The 22,308-nt window shown below is 39.2% G+C and overlaps 1 protein-coding gene across 6 annotated transcripts in view; it reads right to left on the reverse strand.

The window, feature by feature from the left end:
* Positions 1–22,308, reverse strand: part of LOC134632897 (ryanodine receptor 2-like) — a 274,812-nt gene that overhangs the window by 131,188 nt on the left and 121,316 nt on the right. For 3 of the 6 annotated variants that reach the window (XM_063481764.1, XM_063481766.1, XM_063481762.1), the window contains exons 16-34: positions 22,117–22,235; positions 21,000–21,133; positions 20,665–20,906; positions 18,726–18,918; positions 17,029–17,233; positions 16,782–16,886; positions 15,080–15,183; positions 14,834–14,917; positions 14,040–14,199; positions 12,374–12,521; positions 12,062–12,165; positions 10,758–10,862; positions 9,825–9,999; positions 8,121–8,329; positions 7,821–7,991; positions 6,669–6,814; positions 6,392–6,506; positions 6,061–6,221; positions 1,824–1,980 (exon numbers count right to left, since the gene is read on the reverse strand). In XM_063481764.1, coding sequence (XP_063337834.1) covers positions 1,824–1,980; positions 6,061–6,221; positions 6,392–6,506; positions 6,669–6,814; positions 7,821–7,991; positions 8,121–8,329; positions 9,825–9,999; positions 10,758–10,862; positions 12,062–12,165; positions 12,374–12,521; positions 14,040–14,199; positions 14,834–14,917; positions 15,080–15,183; positions 16,782–16,886; positions 17,029–17,233; positions 18,726–18,918; positions 20,665–20,906; positions 21,000–21,133; positions 22,117–22,235 — 2,837 coding nt within the window. The remainder of the gene's footprint in view (positions 1–1,823; positions 1,981–6,060; positions 6,222–6,391; positions 6,507–6,668; positions 6,815–7,820; positions 7,992–8,120; positions 8,330–9,824; positions 10,000–10,757; positions 10,863–12,061; positions 12,166–12,373; positions 12,522–14,039; positions 14,200–14,833; positions 14,918–15,079; positions 15,184–16,781; positions 16,887–17,028; positions 17,234–18,725; positions 18,919–20,664; positions 20,907–20,999; positions 21,134–22,116; positions 22,236–22,308) is intronic. The other 3 variants (XM_063481767.1, XM_063481763.1, XM_063481765.1) reach the window with 2 other exon arrangements.

Raw genomic sequence — 22,308 nt, forward strand, 5'->3', positions numbered from 1 at the left:
GTCAAACATATTTTCTGCACAGTTTAAAACACTTGTTTGTTTATGTGCAATCGATGTTGCGCAGATTATTGCATAATTTCATTGTTAAACAGTTTTTTGTTTAACATTCGTACTTTAACTGGATTGCATTTTTCTGTTCAGCATATGATTTAATAAGCATATAAATTGTTGATCAGTAGTTACAAATCTATATTGTTAATTAAATATTAAAGAAAAATTAAAGAAAATATTTTTGTTGGTTCATTTAAAATGTTCAGACCCCAGATTGATTAGATGACGGAGGTAGTAGACCTCTTGCTATTTTAGTTGGAGACCCCTGAGCTAGAGGATGGTCCCCAAATTCTGGACCTCAAATGAAAAGCTAGATGGTTGAAATTTGGGCACAGCTGGGTGTTACAAATATCCAGAACATCCAGAATTATGGCAGAAGCGTACTGGTAGCTAACTAATATGTATGGTTGGGGTGTAACTTGCTAATTGACATTCAACCAAATATTAGTGGATCTTATATTTGAACCTCTATGTATACTTTTGATCTTTTCAGTAAAAATCCAAAATAAATTCGAACTTCAATCTATACAGTCATTCCACAATTCAAAGAAATCAACACAAGCCTAAAATTACCATCACAGTATTTCCCACAATGAGTTTCTGTCAGCTTGTGACCACAACTGTAGTTGCTAGCAGTACTATACTGCTACCTGCATTTACATGTGTTTGTTGGAAGTGTGATAGCAATTTCTACCAAACTGTTGACTTAAGTTTTAATTTAAATCTAAGATTATTTCTTAGCTACATTCTATTCAGTTTTCTTTTAGACTTTTATTTGAATTCAGTGAGTTTTTTTTTTTTTACTTTGCCTCAGTACACCACCACAGTGGATTTTAAAACAAACAATTAAGATGTGATCAAAGTGTAAAATGTTAGCTTTAATTCAGTGGGTTTCGAATTCCCTGAGTAGTGAATTACAGCCATTTTTATAGTGCCCCATTATCAGGGGCTCAAAAGTAATTGGATATGAAATATCAGGATTGATTTTAATACTTGGATTAAAATCTTTTTCAGTGACTGTCTTAAGTCTAGAATCCAAGAAATCCCACGAGATGCTTTGCAGGAATGTTACTACACCCAGCTTCAACTTCCAGCAAAGGCTAACCTGGAAATCCTGTCAACTGAAATCAGCAGTTTGTGGACTGTCTGAATTTACATTCACAAAGGTATTGATTGTAGACTTTCACAATGATACGCCTACGCCCTTCAGAACTTTATTGACTTAGATTGATGCTGTGTAGGTTTTGTCTTAGCCAAGGAAATAATTTTACAATTTCTTGACTCTTGTGGTGTTGCTGTGCTGAGAAGTGCATTCCTTCTTTTTAAGACTGATGATTTGCATGCAAAGTTTATATAATTCTTGACAGGTTAAGTTGGTTGTGCATATTAATTATTGCTTCCTTCACTTGCGTCATATTTCTTTGTACATCAAATGTAGAGTGCTTGAAATCAACTCCAACGATTAATGCTACACTTCAGTCACATCTTCACTGTTTTAGAATACACTGTGGTGGTGTACAGAGGCAACCTTACAGGAACTGGTTAAATGTCCAATAACTTAGAGATCCATATATGTATTTTTTGATGAGTCAGTGGATGCCTGGTGCATTAGTAGGCAAGGAAAGGTGGAGGACAACATAGTGTGTTTGTAGATGGAGACATGGTTTTATCAGAACTGGTTAAAAAAACAAAAAAGCACCTATTTTCTTGCAGAATAAAAAATAAAATGATGTACAAAAATGAAAACCTGGAATCAAACCATACATATTTACCTGGTAGTATGTGCTGAGTTCTTTGCCATTGGCTGTGAATGTCAGCAGACCGTTTGTAGTGTCAACCAGACATCCAATCTCTAAGCCGTTGTTCCTCCCCTGACTGGGGCTGCTGCTTTCTCCACCCCACACCATGTAACAGTTGCTGCGTTTTATGCTGCAGGACACAAGTGGAAAGTAATGTAGAGTTAGGTCCATAATTTTCTGTTGTGCCTCTGTACATCACAACAGTGGATTTTAAGTCAAACAGCCAATATGTGACTGAAGTGCAGACATTCAGCTTTAATTCGAGGGGTTTTATAGAATTTTTGCACGAACGTCTTAAGAACTTTAATTATTTTTGTACGTAGTCTCTATTTTCAAATTATTTGAAAAATTGAATTGGCCAGTTCCTTTGTTTTTCAAACTAAATGGTAAATGGACTGGTTCCTATGTACCACTTTTCTACTGCATTCTAGCTAAGACACACACACACACACACACACACTCATATTGTGAAGAATGCATTCAAGAGCAACATGGGGTTAGCATCTTGCCCCGTTCTTTAACTGTATCTTGTATCTTCTGGATGAGGTAGATTGCATGTGTTTATGTGCTTATCTGCATCTGTGCAGTTCTTGATGTTTAAGTATGTTAGTGAATGAATCAGTTTGTGTCTGTAAGCCTTTACAGGAGTGTGTGGTGGCTGCAATAAAGAAAAGTGAGTATTCCTAAGTTTTCCCGGTACATTAATGGAAAATGTTGTGCTGCTCTAAACAAGATGTTATGATGGTGTAGATGTCTGTTATGAATGTCAATAATAATTCAGTGTCCAACATAACAGTCCCAGCTCAGTGGTTTAGATTTTATATTTTTAAATATTAATGCAGTTTTATGAATATATTATTTTATATAATATTTTACTTCTTTTGGGAAAGTATCTTGCCCAAGGATATTTGGCATTGTCAAGAAGCTAACCAAAAGGGAAGTAAAAGGCTTAAAATCCAGGCTTCCCCGGTGTATTGTAGCACAGATTAATTGCTGACTTTAATTTTAAATATAAGCTCCAAAGAGATGGCAGTACAAGTGAGAAAGGTCATCATAGAGTTGAGGGGTGGGAAGTACTGAAGTTCAAATACTTTGTTATTCTGCTTAAGAAGAATTTTCAGGTATCTCTACTTTACTTGACTATTTATTTTCTGACAACTTTGTACTGTAAACCCTACATTTTCACACAAATATCTGTACTTTTTTTTTCCTTAAATTTATAAAAAAGAAAAGTTTTATTGCTTTACATTGAAGACATTTGAAGGGAGTTTTATTTCCCTGCACTGCCGCCTTCAAACATCAGACCAATTTGAGCCTAAATGGAGGGAACAGTAACACACTGATGTATCCATCACCACAGCTCATCCCATGCAAAGAGATGAAAGAAGCAAAAACATATAATTTGCGCATTATTTATAGAATTACACTCTGTGGTTACAATTGAGCCAGAGCCATCTGGAACTGCGTTTTTGGTGCAGATGTCCATAAGTTTTAGTCGCAGTACTTCAGCATCTAGTAAGCCATAAGGAAGAGTGAGCATAAAGGGAGCAATGGATTTTTTTTTTTCCAAACGCAGGGTTTCTATAACGTTTCCAATCTACAAACATCATTGCAAAAACTGTGTGCATGCAGTTGGTCGTATCGTGTGCTGGCTAAAGGTACGGCTGGTGTTTTTTCCAACAAGACTAAAGAGTGCAAGGTAATCTAAGGAGCTTGGAGAGAAAGTGACTGGAATTCTTTAAATGCCATGAAGATGTTTAGACTCTCATCCAAGAGGCTTCTTCAGTTCTTAAACCAAATGGTGGAGAGTCCGAGGTCTTTAACCCTTAATGAGGGTTGTCCCTTAAGAGGGTCGTTGACTTTAATCATGTGCTTCATCACATTAGCCAGGGTTTGAAAAAAGGAGTGGGTCTTTACCACCAGAGATTTTGGGTGCTACCACTGTGAGACCGTGCCTCACCCTACAATTTGACCTATTAGGCCACCTAAAACAAAATGTGAGTGGGGTTCAGGGAAGGAATCTGCCCCGATAACGATATAAATCACAAAAATTTAACATTTTCTGTAAATTCTGTGAATCTCGGGCAGCTCAACTTGCATGAAGTGTTTCCAGCTGGGCGTCGTGTACCTGGAGTCAAGTGTTTTAACCGATGTATGAAACGATACATTTTTAGACATAAGTTGTAACGGCCGCCGTTTTCTTTGTGAGTATTTATTACACGGCGTGCTGCGGGGAAAAGCCTGTTCTAACGTTTGAGTCTAAGGTTTATTTTTTAGCACCTGACGGCTCTTTGTTGCTTCGCATCCGCAAACACTCTGCATACTCTTTCACGTGATTCAGTTTATTTTGAAAACTCTCAACAGGATCTTGAGCTTAATTGTGAAAGGTTTATGTGGAAAATAAACAAGCAGACACGCGGTGGTTTTACTGTCGTTGTTGCTAATGACAACGCATAAAAACAGGCGCTTGTCTGTCCGTAGTGTGGTTATATTAAATATAAGAAAAAAGAGAGAACTTTAAGAAATTAATATAGCCACTACAGTGACCATCAAAACGATGAAAAAATATTGCCGTAAACAGTTTATTTTGCGACACCACGAAACAAACGATAGCGTAAAATGAAACGATAGACGTTTTTATATCGTCATCCGATATATATCGTTATATTGAACAGCCCTAAGCTGGACCTTGTTCTGTCAAGGTGGCTGTTCTGTGTTTATGGAGTGTCTGCTTGGTTTCTCCAGTTTTACCAGAACTTTTACCTGAGCAAGTAGTGTTAAGTATCTGTACTTAAGTAAAGAATTCTGAACTTTGCTACATCAAGCCTTAGGAGTAGCCAAATTAACAATCTGTTACATTGTTAAAATGAAGAAATACACTGGCCATCTCATCATCAAAATCCTGAACAACCAAAGAAAGCAACTAAAGGGCATAATAACAGAATTATTTCCCTGGTTAAACAACTTCACAACATCAAACCAACTCGTTCTTGACTTGAGTGAGTGTTAGAACTGTCAAAGTCTACAAACAGGAGACGTCCTCATGGATGGAAATACAGATGAATCAAGATGAGGTTGTGCCAGAGTTATGGGAAGAAAAAACTAAAGTAAAGGAACAGTTCATGGTCCAGAGCATGCTACATCATTTGTCAAACGTGACAGAGACAATGACATGGCATGGACATGTATGACTGCCAACCTAACCAGCTCACTAGTGTTTAGTGATGATGTGACTACTGATAGCAAAGTGAATTCTGAAGTATGCAGGGCTACCCGCTCTGCTCATGTTCAGCCTGATGGTACAAAACTAACTGGATGGCTCTTAACAGTGCAAATAGATAATGACACAAAGTATATTCAAATTTTAATAAATGAGTTATTCTTCAAATTCCAAGTCATTAACCTCATATTAAATAAACAGATGCTTTTCGGTTACTGAAGATAAAAAACAGTTATTGACTCCAAAGGATTTCACATCCAAATTCAACCATTAAATTTAAGCTTTCTGCAAAAGACTGGTAACCTACCAGCAGTGTATCCTGTCTCTCACCCTATGACAGCTGGGTAAGCCTCTAGACTCCAATTGGCTGCAAATCCTAAAAGGTTTATGCAAAGTTTTTTTTATGAATTAAACCTCAATTGTGGTTTGAATACCATAGTCCATCTCACCTGTTGTCAACTTCTAATTGCTTCTTCAGCTTGGTGATGCACAATATCACAAACAAGAGGCAACGGGCAGGGCAGAAATATGACATCAAAGCCATCAAAGTTCCAGAAGCTGCAGTTCCTCTAAAGGCCACTTGAGGCTGGCTCCAAAAGCAAATCAATCCCCACAGACTCCCATGTTAAAATGTCCATTTAAAAAGCTTTTTCATCGCATTGCTTATATCCTACTGTATGGATGGTTTCCCAATTCATAAAATGTTTTAACAGTCATTTATGGTGTGGCTCTGACTGAGAAAAAGGACACAGGACACCCACTGGCTAATGACAAGTCATTCATGAGCCCACCATTCGCTGTCAGATCCACCCTTTATCATGACATCTGGTGTAGCTACAGTCAACCTTACATAAAGTCTATGATAAAACATAAACAAGCTGATAAACAAGTGAAACATTCTTACACTCACGCAAAAATCTGCAGCTCTGTTGCAACATGCCACTCAGCCCAGAAACGTATCCATACACTTCCACAAGAGACTTGACTAACCTCTCATGAACTTTGCCCTTTTCATCTCCCAGGGTAACCGTGACAGTCCGGACCTTGTGCAGCTCAAAGCACGGGTCGTACTGATGGAAGTCAGAAGTCACCCAGCCTACCCAAACACTGCTGGGCTCCTGACCTGGGAAGATCCGCACTGAATAGTAGTACTGCAGAAAGAGCAAGAGGCACAATCACATGTAAACAAATACAGGAGTTAAAGCACACTGAGCATTTTAAACCAGGTTCAGCAAAAAACATTAATCTCCTATAAATCAAGCCACACTTGCTCTGGATTGGATTTGGATTTATGAGCTACTCATCATGACAGATGTCTTACAGTGGAGGCTTGCATGAGGAAATCAGAGCTAACTCTGTCATCAGCCATCACCTCCTCCGATACACGAGCAGATGAGGGACAGCTGTTGTCTGGCTTGTTTCTCTTCAGCGTCAACCTGGTAGATTGGATTAAGGAATAAACACCATGAAAGAGGGGAAAGAGATTGCTAGAGTTCAAAACCTTGGATAAATATCACAAGAGGAACATTTAACAATCCGAAGCCTCATTAATGTGATGTTAATGAGTCAAGGATTTGTTGAGAGGATGGAGGGATTACCGCTGTTTGAGCTTGGAGGGCTTCTCCTGGTTATAATCTTTGTGGTTGTTGAATTCATCTCTGTCGGGTCCATTGGGACCATTATGACTGTGAGATGACTTCATCAGGACCTCAAAGTCTGACACACTTTCAAAGTCCTCCAACTCCTGCAGAAACACACAATTGAATGCACAACACCACTGCAACAGGAAGTAATCAAAGAAGTCCTGACATAAATCTGTTAAACTCTGTTTTAGGTCACTCAACCTGGTAGATTGGATTAAGAAATAAACACCATGAAAGAGGGGAAAGAGATTTTAGTACATGTCACGGTGTGTTCAGTGGATTCATGAGACTTTGTAAAAAAAAAAAACTAAGACATTAAAAAATGTTGTGAAGGAGTTGAACATGATTTTGTTCAACTAATGTAGTTAGATGTCAGTCTCCTTGTTTCACAGCAGCTTTAACAGAATCACTATGACTACTATAACATTATTAATTATAAATTATTACAACGTCACAAGCTAGAAAACTGTGAGAGAAGCCAGGTGTCAGATATCAAGTTAACAGTGTTGTAAAATGCCACCTAAATCCAGAGCAGAGACGGACTCAGACGATGAATATTGGGACTCTTATTACTTGGTGTTGCTACAACAGCAACAGGAAAACTTTAAAAGCTTTGTCAAAGTCATTATGGATTCAACAAACTCCAGAACAGAGGCAATAAAAAGTGAGTTATACAAGATCTAAACAGGCCTTCAGTTTACACACAAAGATGTGGATCACATAAAATCTGAAACTGAAAAATTTAACTCAACAACTCGTCTGACATTCAACGTGTGTGACATTCTGTTGTCTGTCACTAACAAGATGGCGTAACAACCTAGTAACTGAGCGTATTGTGGAGTCACTGGTGGAGACCTGAACAGAGGAGAACGTGAAGAAAATTCTTTCAGAAAAGCTACAACTGGAAATAAACACACCAAGCCCCACACTTCTGCACACATTGTTTGTAACAAGAGGCGATTTGAGTTACTGCTGCAGCTCAACGCTGATGATCATTCTCCTCAGACCTCTAACAAGGCATTTTTGCCCAGAGAACTCCTGCTCCTGCATTTGCATTTATGCATTTTTGATTGCATTTATATGAATTTTACAAATAGCATCTGTTACCCTCTTTGGTGAGAAGAGGCTGCCGTTTGGTGGGCACCTGGTTTCGGCACATTCTATGGGCATGCTAAGTCTGTAGAAGGTAATGTCGGTGTAGCTGTTCTGTGAGCCGAAGGACTTCTGAGTGACCTTCAGGCATGGACACGACTCTATTGTCTCGTCTATCCTCGTCACCTGAAAAAGAAACACACAAACATACTGTCTGTATGTTTTATTCAGCTCAGCTTATTTTTTGGTTATTTATTGAACACGTTTGTTAAATATTGAGAATGTGTTGAAATGTATCCACGGTCCTGTCCTCACCTCGATGTGTTGGTGGTGGAGGGGTACTGGTACAAACTGAGGGAGCCTCTTGCTAAGCCACATGGTGACATCCCGGTTCATGTTAACAGCAAAAGGCTCATAGCCTTCTTGTAGGCCACAAATGGTGAAGTACTTTAAAGTGCTGACATCTTTACCAAAGTTCATTCTCCCAGCCTGACAAACACCCAGACTGCAAACTGGTATAAAACCTGTGACAGACAAAAACAGTCAAATCCTATAAAACATATATTAATTATGTATCTTAAAATCTGTGCACTAGATAATCTGCTTCTTTCACATCTAAATGCTATCATAGTCAGTGCTCCTTAATCATCAAAATTATGTTTTGTTTTTGCCTCTCTGGCCAAGAAATACACCCAACAGATTTATTTTCCCAAGTAGACCATTACGGCTTTTGCTGGTCCACTTGATTGTCATAGGTTATTTGATCTTTATTATATTTTTTAAATTTTAAGTTATTACAATCCGAATGGACAGGACCGGGGGACAGAAAAGAGAAAGAAGAAGAGAAGAGACGTTGGGAAGTGAGTTATCATCAAAACTATTCTGACATATTTACCTTTGGGAACCTTAAATCAAAGAAGACAATGCTAAGAAATGAATCTGGTAGATTTATCGGCTGCTGTCCAGATAACATTACTGAGCTTTAGGACTATTAATAAAACAGAGGTATAAATAACCTGTTTCTAAAAGTGGAGTTACTCTGACTTCCAAGAAGAAACCTGAAGCATTCAAAGTGTTTTTTGCCATCAGTCTTAAACTAAACTGCAGTTCAAAGGATATGCTGGTTAAGCACCTCGCCATCAGCTTGTAAGATAGTAAATGATGACTGTTTTGTATAGAAGGAGATGCACTGTGCACTTCATTGATCTGTTTAAAACACTGGACACAGTGACAATTGCAGAGACAGCCAAAGAATAATTTGGCTTTGGCTTAAAAAATGACAGACTCTTTGCTTCCTTAGGAAATGCCCATTTCCTGCTCATTCCCTAATTTTGTACAGCCTCTGTATTGGTCTTCCACTTCAGCTTGTTGTATATGTGGACACGTGGATCCTTATATTCCTCCACCACATAAACATATTCTTCTAGGATAGACAGTGGATATCTCTATACTGTCTTAAAATTGCTGTGAAGAGTTGGTATCTACAATTGCACTCTAATATAAACAGCTTCTTATTGAAAGGTATCCTATATTTCATACAGTGTATCCAGATGTTGCGCCTTTGTAAATAAAAGCTTTGCTTTTCAATTTATTTACTACTGACTAAATCTATTTATATCTATCATCATTGGTTTAAAAATTAACTGGTCAGTCATTTAGGGTTTTTTTTCAAATGCCAAAATTTGCTGGTTCCAACCTCTGTGTTAAAAGTTTTCTAATTAACGATTGACATTTTTAAGAGTTTCCTGCAGAAATAGTCAGCTGTTAAAAAAAATCATAGTTACAAACTTTAAAACATAGGAGAAACAAATTTAATTAAATGTCAGAAACAGGCTAACAAAATTGACAGACTAATAATTGAGTAAATATGTTCTTTCATCAATTATTTACCCAGAAGAACACTTGGGCCACCTGCTTTCCCTAGTTGGCATGTTTAGTAAGATTTACTCTTTGGTCTTAAAAATGAGCAGTGTCTCCTGTTTTTACAAATGCATGTGCTGTCCAGGACAGAGTACTGACCTTCACCGACTTCAAAGTCCTTGAAGGCCAGCTCTGATCCAGAATCATCCAGCAGCACTTCTCCATTGAGTGTGAACATCATGGTGTGCTCATTCAGATCCACCATGCAGCCCACCACATCTCCTATCTGCCAGGCTCGGCCGAAGTGTTCATTCCCCTGGTGCCAGCGCTGCACCTAGAAAACACAGTACATGCAGGGGTGTGCGCACACACATGCAGTTACAGGGATGATCAGTGTGGAGATGTAGTGGTGTTATTGCCAAGGCTTTTGTCTACCCATTAGAAAAAATATTGATTGTTTTTGCCATTTCTATGATACTATGATGCTCATAGTATGCTGAATCAAATTGTCTATACATCCATCCATTGTTTAGTGCTTATTAATAAGCACTAAACAATGGATGAGTGGCCTGGCCTGGTTAGTTAGACCACTTTCACCGTGACCTTAAGGTCACCTTAAGGTCACGGTGAAAGTGGTCTAACTAACCAGGCCAGGCCACTCTCTCCTTGGCCAACACAAGAGTGTGCGGATTCAACTCCTTCAAGTTGAACATGAAGGACCTGGACCAAAGACTGCTGATGGCATCACTGCACTGGCAGTCTACCCATCGGTTCCCCACTCTTCCCCTACTCATGAATAAAAAGCTGAGATACTTTAAGCTTTTTCACCTGGAGCAATAATTTGTCTCCAACCTAAAGTGTCCAGTCAGTCCTTTTACAACTCAGGACCTGATCTCAGAATAACAAGTGTTAAAAGAGATTGTATTTTTTGTATTTTTGTAAAACTGACTCATTTATTAAAAATGTAGGTTAATGTAAAGAGGCTGATGTTTTTCATTTTTCTGTGTAATGATAATGAACTTTCACATTAGAAATAAAAAAAAATACCTGAATGTAATAAATAAATAAATGAGATTTGTGAAATGACTGCACCTTGAAGCCATCAAAGACAAATGCCTGATCATCAGAGCCCAGCTCCTGGTCTGGTAGACATCCTGGCCTGGCCCAGCCGACCCTCATCTCTCCAGCTGTTAGAACCTAAATGATTAGGACCACATTAATATCCAGTTTGGAAAGTGTTTTACAAATATAATAAAAGGCAAAGTGTACTGCTTTGTGTGCACAGACAGTTGAAGATCAATGGGTTAGTAAGGTTTTGTTGAGCTTAAAATTTTGTATTTGCAAATCTGACATAGTAAGTCATGCTGCAACCCTAACCTGGTTGAGTTCGGACTGTTTGTAAGCACAGTGTTTTCACTATTTATTTTCTACACTGCAAAAACTCAAAATCTTAGCAAGTATATTTGTCTTATTTCTAGTCAAAATAATCTCATCACACTTAAAATAAGACAAAATCAGCTAAAGAGTAACATCTCAGTAAGATATATTAACTTGTTTTTAGACTGTGGAGCTTGAAACTAGAAAATTTTCACTGTTCCATTGGCAGATTCTTCTCTTATTTCAAGCAAAAATATCTTGTATTAAGTGAACAAAATCTGCCAATGGAACAGTGAAAATTTTCTAGTTTCAAGCTCCACAGTCTAAAAACAAGTTAATATATCTTACTGAGATGCTACTCTTTAGCAGATTTTGTCTTATTTTAAGTGTGATGAGATTTTTGACTAGAAATAAGACAAATATACTTGCTAAGATTTTGAGCTTTTGCAGTGTATTTATTTTTCAGACAATGTCTGAATGCAAGCCTGTTTATCTGAACATTACAGTTTCATTTACATGTCACATTTATAGACGAACATACACATTCACAAAATGTTTTATGCTTTTATACTTGCTCATGATTCACAGTCAAATCCATTTTACAATATTCGTATTGCAACGAATATAAAAACATTTAATTATGCTTAAATAGATCCAGTTTAAAGTTTTACGGGTCTAATGTTTAGAAAAAGCAGCACTGCACTACATGGGTTCGAGGCCTTCCCCAAACTGCAGCTCAATTCATGTCTAAGCCATCCATCTTTATCTACTAAAACACTGTCAAACCTAAAGTGAGGATGTGGCCCAGCAATCAAAACAAAAAATAAATCAGCGGCTGATTGTATAAGGGTGTAAAATTAAGTTGAGTAATTTGTTCAGAAAAATATTTCCCAAAGTAAGGATGTATTAGGAAGATGTTTCACAGAGAGCTTAATATTTGTATCAGACAATCTCTGATGTATTTCAGTGATGCTCATTAAGCATTTTATCTCAGTCACAACTATTTTCTTGCTTCTTACCTCCAGCTCAAAGTACCACTTCCCACTATTAACACAGTATGTTTTTTCTGCTCTGAAAATGCGGAACCTCTCAGCCGACACGTTACTCAGGCCAGATTCAGCTGCTGGGTGGCAGAGAGGCATGGGAGGAATGAGAGGTAAAAACAGGTGGACTTGGTGAGCATCTTAACAACACAATGTCAAGGAAAAAAATCTTACATCTTACATACTGTACTTCTGAATATTTAAGGTGTTTATTTTTCTCTCAAAAGTTATAGAAATGAAAAGAAAATACAATGAATGATGTTTTTTACTGAAGCAAACATGTTGTACCGTGGTCTTGGTCAGGAGCTTCAAGATTGTATCCATATCCCAGGAGAGTCCTGACAGCCTCTCTCAGACTGTCTTTGTTGGACTTTTTGGTTCTCTCATCCAGCAGAGTGTAGGGGACCAGACGAGGGTTTCTACGGCTCTTTACATCCTGACAAGAGACACAACAAGGTTACAAAACAGAAAAAACAACAACAAAAAACAAAGAATTAAAGAATTTATATAATAGAAGAAAGAATTAGCCTGTTAGAATTTACAGCTAAGAGGGGACACAGCAGCATTTCGTACCACTGGGGTGGCCTTTAACAGAAAAAAAACTGCAGTTCCTCTAACTGCCATTGAGGGTTCCTCCACAATTTTGTCAATCCCCATAGACTCCTTTGTTAAAACATCAAACTTCAAATAAAATTAACATGTCGGCATCCTGGTACATAAAGTAACTTTTAATTTGCAATGCTAATAGCCCCTTCATTACAGTTCTATGGGGGATTTTTTATTAAGAGTTTGTGGGTGTGGCTGGTTTAACTGAACATGAATGTCACCACAGGTGACTGCTGCAGCTGGCTTCACCTTAGCTATAGGAGTCGAGCTAGTGCACATATTAAACAAATACATAGCACTGTTTTCTTTTAGAAAGTGATGCTGAAAAACATGTTGATGTGTTTGTTACTTCTAGGCTGTAATTCAGTATTATCAGGTTGTTCAAAAACTCCCTGAAAAGCCTTTAGTTGATCTAAAATGCTGCAGCAATCCTATTGATAGGAACTAGAAAGAGAGGGCATGTTTTTCCCATACTGACTTCTCTTCATTGGCTCCCTTTTAAACCGAATGTCAAATTTAAAATCCTTGTCATCAAATCCAAGGTCTTGAACTATCAGGCCCCATCTTATCTTAAAGGCCTCATAGTACTTTATCACCCAATAGAGCACTTCACTCTCACACTGCTGGCTTGCTAAGTAGGAACTTTGGGTTCCTAGGGTAGGAGATGATTTTATAGAAGAGGGTAAACCCTCTTCTATAAAATCATCTCTCAAGTTGGATGTGGGAGAGAGACACTGTCTCTACCTTTATGATTACACTTAAAAATCTTCCTTTTAATAAAGTTCATAGTTTATATCTGAGGCTGAACCAGGTGACCCCCGAATCCTTCCTTAGTTACACTGAAATAGGTCTAGACTGTGGGGGATTCCCATGATGCACAGAGTGCATCGGAGTGTGAATGTGTGTGAATGTGTGTGAATGTTGGTTAGTTTGCACTTGAGTTTAGAAGTGCTTGTATATGAGTGGGTGTGAATGGGTGAATGAGGCATGTTGTATACAGCGCTTTGAGTACTCCAGGAGAGTAGAAAAGCGCTATATAAGAATCAGTCCAATCAGTCCATTCTTCACTCACCTCTTTTCACTGCCTGTGTGTTTATATAGCACATTGCATGTAATCATTAGTTACTATTAAACTCTGGCTCTCGTTCACAGTATGTGCTTGTCCTGTCTTCCAGCCGTAACCCACAGCCCACGACTGCTGTGACTGGCTTGGGGGTGCAGATTGGTTCTGACACAGGTTTCTTCATGTTAAAAGGGAGTTTTTCATTACAATATAAAACAACTTGATCATTGTTGTGTGAAGTGAATTGAATTAAATTGATTTCAAATGTTTTAACATTGTGAGTACCTGTTGTATGCCATAGGTCCAGCCCTGGCGGATGCGATCTCTTGCCCAAACATTGTGTGCATTCTCAGCTAGCTTGTCCACCATAGCTTCCTGGGTGGAGGTCAATTTGATGTGACTCAGATCCAGAGGAGCAGGTTTATAACCACTGGATAACTCATAACTGCACAGATAGAGGTGAAGTACTGCATTGTTATACAGAGATCCTAAATACCCAGAATGTGCTGATGTCTGAGACCAGTCCATTTTCATCTAGTTCAACATGCCAGTGGGGGTTTCTGTTGCTCTAGTCATAAACACTCACCAGCCCTCCGAATCAACTTACTTTGTGGCAAAGTGCTTGACATGATATATTGACATGATTGTAATGAGTTTTTATTTGAGTTACTTTTGCCTTCCTATCAGCCTGAAGCAGTTTGACCATTCTTCTCCAACATCACCTGCCGCTCACTGGATATTTTCTCTTTTTTGGACCATTCTCTTTAGATCGTAGAGATGGTAATGTGGAATAATCTCAGTAGATCAGCAGTTTCTGACAGTCTCTCAGGCACCAACAACCATGCCACGTTCAAAGTCACTTCACCATCACCTTTCTGATTGGTGTAAACTTTATCTTGGTCATATCTGCATCCCGGAATTCACTGAGTTGCCATGCAATTGGATAATTAGATATATCTGTCTTAACAAGCCAATGAACACATTTAACTTCCAAAGTGGCTGGTGAATGTGTATATTCTTCTGTACCCAGCTGTTATATATGGAACTGACATTTTATTTTAATGGTTTAATGGTCTTACGTTGATGAAAGTTTCATGTTCTTGACTTTCTCTACAGCGTGTTCATCTGCTAGGCCAACATGGCAACCCAGAGCCAGGAGAGTTCTGTAATGGGCAATAACACAATCACAAAGAAAAGAAAAGTGTGAATGGGATGTGCAGGTGCTTGTTATGAATTTCAACAATAACTGATGCTCCTGCAACGTCCAAAGAAAACTTACTAATATATATGATGAAATTTCAAATTTCACTGCACTGATACATTACTTGAGAGTTTCCAGAGACATCTGTAGATTGTAGCTTCGTTCCTGTTCAGGAAGCTTGGAGAACTCCACCAGACATGGGTGCTGCCGCTTATTATCATCCCGCACCTGAAGCACACATGCAAAGAAAAAAGTAAAGTTTAGGGCAGCCAGGACACTAATAGTCACCAAGCTGTAGCTAAATACATAACATATCTGACGTCATGTATTTTTATATCAAAAATATTCATCGGTTCATTCTGACAATATTCAAATAAAGAAAAGGATCAACAGTATTTCATTGAAGGCTCTGGAGCAACAAGAGCTGAACCATCAGACTGAAGAGTCTTCCTGGAGGCTAAAAGACTCTTAGTGACCGGCAGTGCTCTGCAGCCTCTGTTACCTACAGTCACAGTTAACCTTTGCAATGTCCATGGTACACAACTTTATACACTTAGAAACTGATCTGCAATTTCTAAATCTTATGATATATCTTCTATATCTTATATTATATATATTAATAATTCCACACTTGCTCTGGCCTCTTTATCCTTCAAGCTCGGGTCCTCTACCAAAGGCACTTGCTCAGTTTGGGGTCACTGCACCAAGTGCTCCCATTAGCATGGGGGCCACTGGTAGGATTTCTCAATATCAGCCATTTCTTCTGTCTGCTGATGGTACATGTCATGCAGGGGCCTGTTCTTTCACGATGGTTCCTATTTTTGCTCCTCTTCTTTCTCGGGTTTCTGCTGAATGAGGTATTGACTAAGCATGTAATCAGTTGTGGCCATCTTCCTGATGTGCTCATGGATGTTTGTTCTTTCATCTTGGATCATGGTTCTGATACAAACCAGTCCCAGTTCAGCCTTCCTTCCACTTAGTGTGCAGTCTCACGGTGCTGGACTTGGGGTGAAACCCTCCAAGCATGGTAAGCAGCATCCTTGTCTTGATGTCAGTGGCTTCTTTCGCTTCCTTTGGCCAACTTATATTCCAGCAGGGTAACTGATCAACTGTAGGGCATAGCTATTGATTGCCCGGATCTTGTTCTTCCCATTCAGCTCTCCTCAGGACTTGCCTTATCTTCTGCAGATGTTTGGTGATTCCAGCTTTCCTAGCGGCCTTTTGATTGTTCCCATTTGCATGTGGGATTCCAAGGTACTTGTACCTGTCCTCGATGTCTGCAATGTTGCCTTCTGGTAGTGCAATCCCCTCAGTTCTTGGCTAAGGATTGTTCCATTCCATAGTTGGTATCCATTGCCAAACTTGTTAATGATCTGGCCAAGGGGGTTCAACAGCAGTAGGGTCCTGTTGATCTTGTACAGTTCTGGGCATTCCAGGATCCAGGTGTGAAGCACTAAGTCGTAGGCTTTCTGGTAGTGCACAGGTTAGTCTGGTCTTATAACCATAACCAGTGGTCTATCTGTCAGTAGCTGGTGGGGGGAGGGGATGATGACATCTCCCCCATGACCTGATGTCCTGGCTCTTCCTTGCTGTAGCATTTGTGTTGCACTCGTCAATCTCTAGCTGTGATAGCAGTTGCTTCTTCTGTATGTTGGAACACTGAGCTACTGTTTCTTTTTTTAAAAATTTTATTCTAGATGTTGGGTGCTGAAGAATCTATCAGCCCCAAATCCTCTTTATGTAACCTGTTTAGCTGGGATTACATGCATAGCAGCAGTCCACCAGGTATTATGTACAGGTATTTGTTTTCATATAATAATACTCACTGCACCATAGATCCAGCCTAATTCTATCTTGTTCATCACCCAGAGTTCATGGATGTTTTCTGCTAGTTTTTCTCTGATCCTTTCCAAGTGAGGTGGCAAAATAATCTGAACAGAAAACAAACAGCGTTTCAGTTACTGGTTATGGTTAAGGGGAAAAAAAACTTTATTGAATGACTTCAACAAATAATTAAAAAGTGAACTTCAATCAAGTATGTTATTGAAAAAAGTGGAGCAAGACATTTCTGACCTGGCTGGTGTCTACAGGTATCGGGGTGAATGCTGCCTGGCTCAAAGTGACAGTGGGTCCCAGCAGGTCTCTGGTGGCAGTCTGATCCTGACTAGCCTCCAGTTTCAGTTTCTCCCTGGGCAACACTGCTTCATAGCAAGGGGCATAACCAGGAGGAGGGAGGAACTTAAACTCCCCATGACGCCCACCGAGGAGGAATCGCACCCTGGAGGTGAAACAGGAAAGGAAATCAGGAAAACCAGAAAACAGCCCAGTGGCAGCGCTCCTGGGACAGACACTTATGTGATAGATCTGGGACAAAAATAGCCTTAGGCATTCAAATTTGGGATGTCAGTGATGATGCTGATGATATAAAAAGAAAGGTACCAAAAACGTGTGAGTTAGTCAGCCTGCTACAGTTGTGCTATTTGTCTTCATATTGCTGACCAATTAGTATACTGTTACATTTTTGGACAGCGACAGACTTTTTGGTACTCTTGCCTCCGTACAACACCATTGTGAGTTTTAAGTGATCAAGATCCAATTAACCCTTTCACACATACTGGTCACTACAGTGGACAGCTATTCAAAGGCTGTTCTCTTGTATTTGTGTCAGTGTGGATGGTATACTTGCACATAAACCACTACATTGGACACTGTACCCTGCCACTTACTGGTCGTTTAATGTTACTATAGATGTATGGCGTGTTTCATTATAATGATTGTTATTTAACCCTGTCATGCATGAATTATGACAACCTCAATCAGGATTTTTTCTTAAGTACTTTTTATTCATCTTTTCATGCCTAAAGATGAATAAAAATACTTAAGAAAAAATCCTGATTGAGGTTGTCATAATTCATGCATGACAGGGTTAAAGTGCTGACATTGAGCCTTTCAAGGGTTTAACAAAAATAGGTTCATTGCATTAACTGACTAGGAATTTTATGCATAGCTCCCATTTTCACTGGCTCAGAAGTATTTGGAAAAATTAACATAATTTGTTTTTAATACTTATATTAACATTCATTTGCTTTACTAGGTTGAGATAAAATGACTGACTTGGCCAGTAAAGAATATTCTATATGTAACGAGACATTAGTTTTGTAGTTTTGAACCCCTATGTATTGAAAATTCCAGCTAAAAGCTAAATACCAAACAACCTTTATTTGTCACATACACAATTATACAGAGTACAACATGTAGTGAAATTCTTGTGTCCGAGCTGCGGACAGGCTGCAGACATAGCCGCGCCATTCCAGGGCTTGGATTTTTTTCAGCATGGGGGGTCTAGCCAGGGCCCTTACTGGATACCGGGTGGGAGTCGAACTTGTGACTCCCACTCCGAAGGTGTGTAGTCTTACCACTACACTATCCAGCTGCCACTATCCAGCTACCAAATCTAAATCCCAGTGATATCACATAATTGTTGTCCTGTAACCAACATTTGTAGGAACCCCCTAATATAACAACAAGCCCACTGATAACTTTTGTAAGACACTCATCAGGCAGTTATTGTAATAGTCTCAGAAGTATGCTACGCTGTTTTTAGGACAACAGTCACTTTACAAAATCAGGATGTGCATGTAAGTTGTGCTTATAGTCATTATACAGTTGCAAATCCATTTTAAAAGACAAAAATAAAACAAGCTTCATGGAGAACAAAGACAATAACTCTGTTATCATGCTGTGTTGATGAGCTTAAGTGAAACACTGACTTGACCCCAGCAGAGAAGCTCGCCACTGGGAAGAAAAGGCCATCAGAGTTGAAGTTCTCAAACATGCCCTGAACTGGCTGGCCATTGATTCTGAAGGAGATACTGGGCACACTGAGGTCCAGGCAGCAGCTCACTACATCCTCTGATCGAAGGAGATGCTGATTGGGTGAGCTGACAGTCCGCGCAATGCAGCCTGCACAGGATACACAGAAGTGCAGAGAGAATTAGTTTAGTTTGGTTTGAACTTTAAGCAGATTCAAGTCTGAACTGTTTAAGTACAAAACGACATCAGAGTTTATACTAGGACATTTTTCCATTATGGTTTTTGCTTTTACTTTACAGAGTATTTCCTAAGTTACTGTGATCCATTAACATGGTCACAAAACCATATATGTTTGTTTTTTTTCTTTTTGGCCTTTTTCAGCAGAAAAAACATCTTGCAGGCATTTTGCATAACTGTCCAACAGTTTAAAAAAAAAACAACGTAGTTTCATACAAAGATCTTTTCCTTTTTTTAAATCTATTTCTGTGCATTTTTAAAATAAATAAATAAATAAATAAAAGGACCCTTAACTCGAAATTTTGAGTTAATGGTATGCCCGTTTCTACCACTAAAAGATAAATAAAAGGATCCGTAACTCAAAATTTCAAGTTTTCTCTAAATTTTGAAGTAATAACTCAAAATTTAGAGAAAATAACTCGAAATTTTAACTTATGGATCCAGCTTTTAGTCTGGGACTTGTAACCTGACAGCTTTTTGTCTGAGATCTGGTTTTTTTTCCCGACACCTGACGACTTTTTGCCTGACACCTGACATTTTTTTGTCTGAGACCTCAGACCTGACGACTTTTTTCCTGAGACCTGATGACTTTTTGTCTCAGACCTGACATTTTTTTGTCTGAGACCTGACAACTATTTTCCTGAGACCTGGCTTATTTTTTCTGAGACCTGACGACTTTTTTCCTGAGACCTGAGGATGTCCTAAAATGGCGACCGTGGAAAGCTCATCTTGTAACCGGAAGGTTGTTGGTTCGATCCCCAGCTCTGTCTGTCTTGGTCGTTGTGTCCTTGGGCAAGACACTTCACCTACCACCTACTGGTGTTGGCCAGAGGGGCCGATAAAATATACTCGCTTCTGTCAGTCTGCCCCAGGGCAGCTGTGGCTACAACTGTAGCTTGCCTCCACCAGTGTGTGAATGTGAGAGTGAATGAATAGTGGAATTGTAAAGCGCTTTGAGGCTCTCGAAAAGCGCTATATATATGCAATCCATTATTAAAATGTACACCGTATTGGTGCTTTCTGAGATGATGTTAAATTAATAGCGAATTAACAGCTGTAAACTGCTCAGTTCTTGATGCAGCACAGCACTCTCACACCTAAAAGTTTTGACCACTATAGTCCACAGTTCATATTTTTTAATCTAAAAAAGACATTCAATAGTCTCACATTTCAATGGGAAAACATACTGGCAACTGCCAGTGCCACCCTCAGTCTCCTGTTAGACACACTTGCTTATTCTCAAGATATCACATTCACAAGATTTTCAGAAAACATTAGTTGAGATCAGTGAGATTCGTTAAATTTTTGTAGGTCCTGCCATCCTCCAATTTGAAAATGCTAGGTGACTTCCATCACGAGTTATTGTATTCACAATATTTTGACCATTAGGTTGAGGTTACTGAGGTTCAAACTTGTCTCAGTAGATACAACTATGGTATTAATTTAAAGCTCCTACATTACCTCATTCTCGAGTAATCGCACAATTTAGGTGTCCACCACGCCTGCCCAGTCAGCCAGTGGGGTAACACCAATACCCTATCAACCTTTTAGGGCTGAGGGGTAAAAATGATTCTGCACCGGACAGACTTTCATTATCAGTGAGTTAGTAATCAAAATCACTCCCTCTTTATACACACATACTGGACACACACAGCTCACCTGACCAAAGATGGAGTCCATCAAAGCCATAGGAATAGAGGTCATCACCCACCCCGTTGCCTCCCCACCCCTCTCCTCCACTGGGGTACGGTGCATAGCCATTGGTGTTGCCCCAACCAACCCTGAGGTGAGTGGCCTCTGCTGTGACAAATGGCAAAACCTGATCCACAATCAGCTCGTAGTACCACTTCCTGTACTGGGCAGAGCCCTCACTGATGCCCAAAAAGATGTTGGGACGCATACTGTTGGAGTGAATGAATGTCAGTGAGTAGGTAAATCCATTACTGACATGGGATTCCACAATCCGACCATTACAAATGTAGTTTGATGTTTACCTGCTTATGTGGTTGATCAGGCGGGTCTGCAGTAATAAATCTCTTCCTGGCAGCAGGTTGTCACAGATCAGGTGCTGGTTAGAGCGCACTGCCACGCCATGACACACACACAGTGAACACAGCACGTCTAGAACCTAAATGGTATTTAAACAAGACGGATAAGATGTTATTGTTTCTACGATATAAAGAGACACAAGTAAACAGGTAGTGACATCTATACTGAACTGCTAAAAAGGTCAGTGGTGGCTGGAGACACCACAGAGGGCTCAGAGTTTCCGCTAAGTCTGTATTTCTGACTGAAACCTACTACAATGAACACATGAGTATCAGGACTGTACCATGGAGCAATGGGAAAAGGTGGCCTGGTTTTCTTTGACATCTAGTGACAACCAAGTGCATTTAGCTGTTACCCAAAGAAATGATGGGAAACACTGCAAGCTGGCACAGGCAGTGTGATGACACAAGAAACTTTTGGTCCTTAATGGTAACAGTATTCCCTGATGGCAATAACCTTTCCCATCAGGATAATGCTCCTTGATACACTGCAGAAACTAAATGATTTAAACACAACAAAAGGTCCAGGATGTGGATCTTTGGTGCAATACACTGCAACAAGTTAGATCCATGGAGGCCTTACAACAAAATACTGAGTGAAAGGATCTGCTACTAACATATTGAGTGTGTTAGCAGGATGTCTATCTCTGTTAAGAGCTTTTAATGAGCATAAGATGGACCTAAAAAATATTAGATTGCTTGTTTTAAACACCATGTATAGATGTTCAGATTTTTATGTGATCGGTACTAAATTCATGCTTTAGCATGAAAAAAGTGAAAAATAACAAGGCAGAGTCATAAAACCTATCTCATCAGACATAATAAGGAGAAGTCGTCCTGCAACAGAGGGCCTGACCTCACAGAGTCCTGTTTTCAACATCATGGAGTCAAATAAAGAAACAACTCATACCAACAGAATCTAAATCAACAGAATACCAAGGCAAGCTATCCAAAGAACAGCCTTTCTACCTGTAAAAAATGATGCAAGTGTACCAGGGATAACTAGGCTTTATAATATACTATCATCATCAGTTTATGTTTGTGGGTAAGTAAGTGCCCATACCTTGTGGTTCCGACCATGTTTGTCCAACAGAGATATGATAGACTTGATATGTTCCTCTTTGATTATGTTAAGTGCTTCAGGACTCTCCACCAGTACACAGTGAAGCACCTCCAATATACCTGTAATTAAAAAATAAGGTGCAGTGTGACGATAACTTGATTCAAAACCACAGTTCACAAAAAGCTAAGAGTC

This window comes from Pelmatolapia mariae, linkage group LG8 (genome assembly GCF_036321145.2).
Source record: "Pelmatolapia mariae isolate MD_Pm_ZW linkage group LG8, Pm_UMD_F_2, whole genome shotgun sequence".
Lineage (NCBI taxonomy): Eukaryota > Metazoa > Chordata > Actinopteri > Cichliformes > Cichlidae > Pelmatolapia > Pelmatolapia mariae.